This window comes from Conger conger, chromosome 4, assembly GCF_963514075.1.
Source record: "Conger conger chromosome 4, fConCon1.1, whole genome shotgun sequence".
NCBI classification, from domain to species: domain Eukaryota; kingdom Metazoa; phylum Chordata; class Actinopteri; order Anguilliformes; family Congridae; genus Conger; species Conger conger.
The window spans coordinates 76798850-76805214 of record NC_083763.1 but is presented as its reverse complement, the minus strand read 5'-3'; the positions used below and the strand labels follow the sequence as shown (position 1 = coordinate 76805214).

General features: G+C 50.7%; 1 protein-coding gene across 1 annotated transcript in view; it reads left to right on the top strand.

Annotated features, from left to right (window-relative positions):
- arhgap39 (Rho GTPase activating protein 39) overlaps positions 1-6365 on the top strand; it is a 74905-nt gene that overhangs the window by 38282 nt on the left and 30258 nt on the right. Inside the window, exon 2 of the mRNA XM_061240165.1 lies at positions 635-1027. Coding sequence (XP_061096149.1) covers positions 635-1027 — 393 coding nt within the window. The remainder of the gene's footprint in view (positions 1-634; positions 1028-6365) is intronic.

Here is a 6365-nt window from a genome sequence, read left to right as displayed (position 1 = left end):
GGTCCGGAGCGGGCCGGACCGTGCGAGGGACCGGGTCGGGACCGAGACGCCAGTTTAAAAAATGGCAGCGCTCAGCGGAATGTGACACAAGGAAAAGCCAGATTGAGTTGTGGCTGGGCGTGCTCGCCGCAGGTAAACCCTGCGGTAATCCTGTTAGGCCCTGGAGCTCCACCGCACCGAGGCAGAGAGGGCTATCCCATTAGCAAATTGAGTGGGAATTTGTACCGGGAGGGGCGGGGGGGAACTGATGCTTGTGCTCCCAGCCTGTCGGTCGGTTTCTGAGCAGGATGGTCAGTTTCTGATGTGAGGATGTCCCCAGAATAGGTGTGCAGACCCAGCAGGCCTGCTCCTGACCAGGACCGGGGCTGGGTGAAAATGAGATGGCATTCAGAAAGGAGTGCTTCCTGCTGCAGGTCTGTGTGTTTTTGGGGAGACACCAGATCACATGTGTTCTTTATTCAATCTCTCTCTCCCTCTCTCTCTCTCCCCCTCCCCCTCTTTACCCTCTCCTTTCTCCCTCTACTCCCTCCCTCTCTCCCTCTCCCTCCCCCCCTCTCTCTCTCTCCCTCCCCTCCTCTCTCCCCCCCGCCCCGCCCCGCCCCGCCCCGCCCCACCCCGCCCCGCCCCGCCGCAGGTTGGAGTGGGTGGAGATCATCGAGCCGCGCACGCGGGAGCGGATGTACGCGAACCTGCTGACGGGGGAGTGCGTGTGGGACGCCCCGGCGGGCGTGCGCATCAAGCGCACGGGGGAGAACCAGTGGTGGGAGCTGTTCGACCCCAACACGTCCCGCTTCTACTACTACAGCGCCGCCTCGCAGCGCACCGTGTGGCACCGCCCCCAGGGCTGCGACATCATCCCGCTCGCCAAGCTGCAGACGCTCAAGCAGAACTGCGACTCGCCGCGCCGCGTCTCCGCCGACAACAGCCCCGCCCACAGCGCCGCCCACAGCCAGGAGGGCAGCACCTCCTCCTCGCTCGACCAGGAGCTCGCCGAGAGGGAGCGGGGAGGGAGAGAGGAGGGGGAGAGGTGAGTGAGGGGGGGGGGGGGGGGGAGAGGCGGGGGGAGAGGGGGAGAGGTGAGTGGGGGGGGGGGGGGGAGGCGGGGGGAGAGGGGGAGAGGAGGGGGGGGGGGGGGAGAGGCGGGGGGGAGAGGAGGGGGGGAGGCAAAGGGGGTTTTTCCACAAGACATCGGGGTTCCCTCCAAACTCAGGGGAACAGAGGCAAAGAGCTTAGTGGGAGAAAGAGGACAATCTCAGCTCTCAGCTCCCATCCGTTCCACTGTAGCCCAGCCGTGGGAGGGATCAGGAAGTGCCTTGTGCCCCCGTAGCTGTGCAGGCCTGCTGCTCCTCCGGCCCATGGTACCTGCCCTCCCTCAGTGACGCCCGGATGGCAGCCGGTCGGCCGGCGGGTTCAGCCCAGCCAACCGCAGATCATGTCTGCGCACCTCTTCACCGGCAGTGTCACGTGTTCAAATCTATCTGTAGCGACGCTGCTCAGCTAGCCAGCTTGCAAATCACTATAAGTCACTATAATTTTCACTGGCTCTCAAAAGCACTTTCTTACGGTCGTAAGAGTTTTATTTTGGCAGGTTTGTGGGGAGACGGTGCAGTGGATTGTGTGGATTGTGTGGATTGTGTGGATCAGTAAATGGGTCGTGAAGAAACAGCACAATCAATAGTGTGGTTGGGGGGGATGAGGGGTAAATAACTGAAGGAACAGAGTGTATTCATTAATAACACTCTGGGGTTTGTTATGCTAACAAACTGGGTCTCAGTGCAGTGGTTCTGCTGTACATTTTAACATTATTTTATTATTCTTTTTTTTTTTACTCTGGGGACAGTTGAAGACAGCCGCTCCATTTTGCAGCGTAACTCATTTTTAGCTGATTAGTAGAGCCACTCGCATTTGCTTTGTTCCATTTTGCAGCGTAACTCATTTTTAGCTGATTAGTAGAGCCACTCGCATTTGCTTTGTGTTCGCTACGACTCTCTGATTAGTTTCAGAAAATCACTTTCTAAAGGAATTACCTGCCAAAGAGCACATTAGGGAAAATGGAAGTACAACACTGTGAAATAAGTCTGGCTTAACAAGCGTTTTAGTCTTGTAATTAGACACAAAACGAAGACTATCAGCTTGTTTTAAGTTACCGTTTGCTTGACAAGTGAAATGTTCTTACCTGATTGGAAAATCTTGAACTGAGTCAAACTGTCTTAATTGTTTTGGTAATATTGTTGTCTTATTTAGGAAAAAAGTAAAAGAAGTAAGATATGTGGTGTCAAAATAAGTCGAAAGTATTTGTTGAGATTTACTTATTTTCTGGTTTTTGCAGCGTAGGTATCTGAGAACTTATCGCCCACATTGGCAAGCTCTTAAATGAGTATAGTGGACTCATCCCACGTAGGAGGCCTAAATCTACTTCTGATATGGTGTGTGGCGTAGAGAGTAGATCATCCTGAGTGTCTAATTCAGAATAATTAGCGGCGCGTCACACTCGGAGAGGCACGGCTGCGGAGGCGTAAAGGTGGAGGGGCCCCAGGGTAGAGCCTTGGGGCACGCCCAGCACAGCCACATCTCCACACACAATAACCGCAGATAAAAAGTCATCCATTTTGTAGGTCATCTCAGGGTCAATCAGAAGCCGTTCAGAAGCACCCTGGTGTGGGCGTTCTGCGGTCTCCCTGGAAAACTAGGCAAGGCACACATTTTTATGGGCACAGGTTTGGGATTTAAATATATACATATATGACTCGCTATCCCTCAAATTTGTAACAACAAATTTTGGGGATTTTGAGGATCTGTGGGCCTTTTGGTAATTCAAATTTGCAGTCAGTTTTTTTGGCCACAGAGAGCAGGCAGACACTGCCTGGAACAGTGGCTGGACTGTAAAAGGGGTTAAACCCCAGTGCATGCTGGGAGTCAGATAGAACAGATTTCTACCCAGAGCGGGAGATACAGAGACGTGTGGGGAATGAAGATTCATCTTCAAAGCCCCAGGGATCAAACAGTTCCCATGATCCTCCTCACACACACGCACATCCGAAGCGCACACACACACACATAAACACACACACACACACACATGCATACACATGCACGTGCACATCCAAAGCACACACATAAGCACACACACACACACACACACACACACACACACATTTTAACAGCAAATCCCCCATTTTTCTAAAATGTCATTCAGGGATGTCTTTGACATTTTAAGCACTCATTGGCTACACACAATCATGCATGTAGGCACAGAAACACACACACACACACACAATCATGCATGTAGGCACAGAAACACACACACACACACACACACAATCATGCATGTAGGCACAGAAACACACACACACACACACACAATCAGGCATGCAGGCACAGAAACACACACACACACACACAATCAGGCATGCAGGCACAGAAACACACACACACACACACAATCAGGCATGCAGGCACAGAAACACACACACACACACACAATCATGCATGTAGGCACAGAAACACACACACACACACACACACACAATCAGGCATGCAGGCACAGAAACACACACACACACACACACACAATCATGCATGTAGGCACAGAAACACACACACACACACACAATCATGCATGTAGGCACAGAAACACACACACACACACACAATCATGCATGTAGGCACAGAAACACACACACACACACACAATCATGCATGTAGGCACAGAAACACACACACACACACACACACAATCATGCATGTAGGCACAGAAACACACACACACACACACAATCATGCATGTAGGCACAGAAACACACACACACACACACAATCATGCATGTAGGCACAGAAACACACACACACACACACAATCATGCATGTAGGCACAGAAACACACACACACACACACAATCATGCATGTAGGCACAGAAACACACACACACACACACACAATCATGCATGTAGGCACAGAAACACACACACACACACACACAATCAGGCATGCAGGCACAGAAACACACACACACACACACAATCAGGCATGCAGGCACAGAAACACACACACACACACACAATCAGGCATGCAGGCACAGAAACACACACACACACACACAATCATGCATGTAGGCACAGAAACACACACACACACACACACACAATCAGGCATGCAGGCACAGAAACACACACACACACACACACAATCAGGCATGCAGGCACAGAAACACACACACACACACACACACAATCAGGCATGCAGGCACAGAAACACACACACACACACACACACACACACACACACAATCATGCATGCAGGCACAGAAACACACACACACACACACACACACACACACACTCACACACACACACACACACACACACACACACACACACACTCACACACACACACACACACACACAATCAGGCATGCAGGCACAGAAACACTCACACACACAATCAGGCATGCAGGCACAGAAACACACACACACACACAATCAGGCATGCAGGCACAGAAACACACACACACACACAATCATGCATGCAGGCACAGAAACACACACATACACACACACAATCAGGCATGCAGGCACAGAAACACACACACACACACACTCACACACACACACACACTCACACACACTCACACACACACACACACACACACACACACACACACACACAATCATAAACGCTCAGAGCCTTCTTCAGCGGAACAGCTGTACTGGCGGAACATCGTTATGCATCAGCTAGGACTGCCCTTCACAAGTGACATCATTTATTAAAAAACAAACAGCCACAATCTGCTGCCAAGGCATTTAGCATTCAGTCCTTGTGTCAGTGTGACGACGACGATGATGATGAAGGACCATCTCGTGTAGGCGTCGATGTCCTTGCACAGCAGCTGTTAACACGGATATCGATGCAGTGAAATGAATAAAGTATTCCACACACCTGCATTCCTCTGATCTACAGTCACAAGTTTTATTCTGTATTCAAATACTGCTCTGTGCTCATTTGAACTTGCCTGGCGCAATTAAGCCAACCAAGAGGATCAGAAGGCAGGGTTTGCACTTTTTGAGAGTATTTTTATTTTTTGTATGTTATTTTTTTTATAAAAAGCGTCCGCTAAATATAATGTTATGTAACACTTCATAGGTTCCGATACACCAGGCATGCTCAGTAAAAGTGTAAGCACTAATGGTGCTTACAGGAACAGGAAGCACTAATGCTGCTTACAGGAACAGGAAGCACTAATGGTGCTTACAGGAACAGGAAGCACTAATGCTGCTTACAGGAACAGGAAGCACTAATGGTGCTTACAGGAACAGGAAGCACTAATGCTGCTTACAGGAACAGGAAGCACTAATGGTGCTTACAGGAACAGGAAGCACTAATGCTGCTTACAGGAACAGGAAGCACTAATGCTGCTTACAGGAACAGGAAGCACTAATGCTGCTTACAGGAACAGGAAGCACTAATGCTGCTTACAGGAACAGGAAGCACTAATGCTGCTTACAGGAACAGGAAGCACTAATGCTGCTTACAGGAACAGGAAGCACTAATGCTGCTTACAGGAACAGGAAGCACTAGGGAGAGTTCACTCCTGGGCAGCTGGGCGACCCTCCAGGCCCTGCCGTTCGCTTCGTGTGCCGTGGCTGTAAGAGTGGCTGTAAGAGTGCGCTCTCTCGCAAACGAACGAGCAGAAACACGGCAACTATCACCATTTTCTCACCGCTATCGCTGAGTGCCTCCGGGCTGGCGGTATGTGTGCGTCCTGACATTACGCCCAGGGACTGTGTGAAATGAAGAGAAAACAGAGAGTTTGGAGGGCTGTTCATTGAGAAGGCAATGCTCCCAGTAGTAAATATGTAGTGCGTTATTTAGCTGACACTTTTCTCCAAAGTGACTTACAGTTGATTAGACGAAGCAGGGGCCAATTCCCCCCAGGTACAATGTGGGGCTTATTGTGGCTGCCTGAGGGCCATCACATAGACCTCACACTGACACAGAAACTACAGCGTGAGGTCACTGACACGGGACGCCGTCAAACACAGAAACTACAGCGTGAGGTCACTGACACGGGACGCCGTCAAACACAGAAACTGCAGTGTGAGGTCACTGACACGGGACGCCGTCAAACACAGAAACTACAGCGTGAGGTCACTGACACGGGACGCCATCAAACACAGAAACTGCAGTGTGAGGTCACTGACACGGGACGCCGTCAAACACAGAAACTACAGCGTGAGGTCACTGACATGGGACGCCGTCAAACACAGAAACTGCAGAACATCAACACCAAATCTAGCCCTGGTTTTCTTCTCTCCCGAGGGAATTAGTGCCACCGATTGGCCAGGCTGTTCACACCTGACTCCCCGGT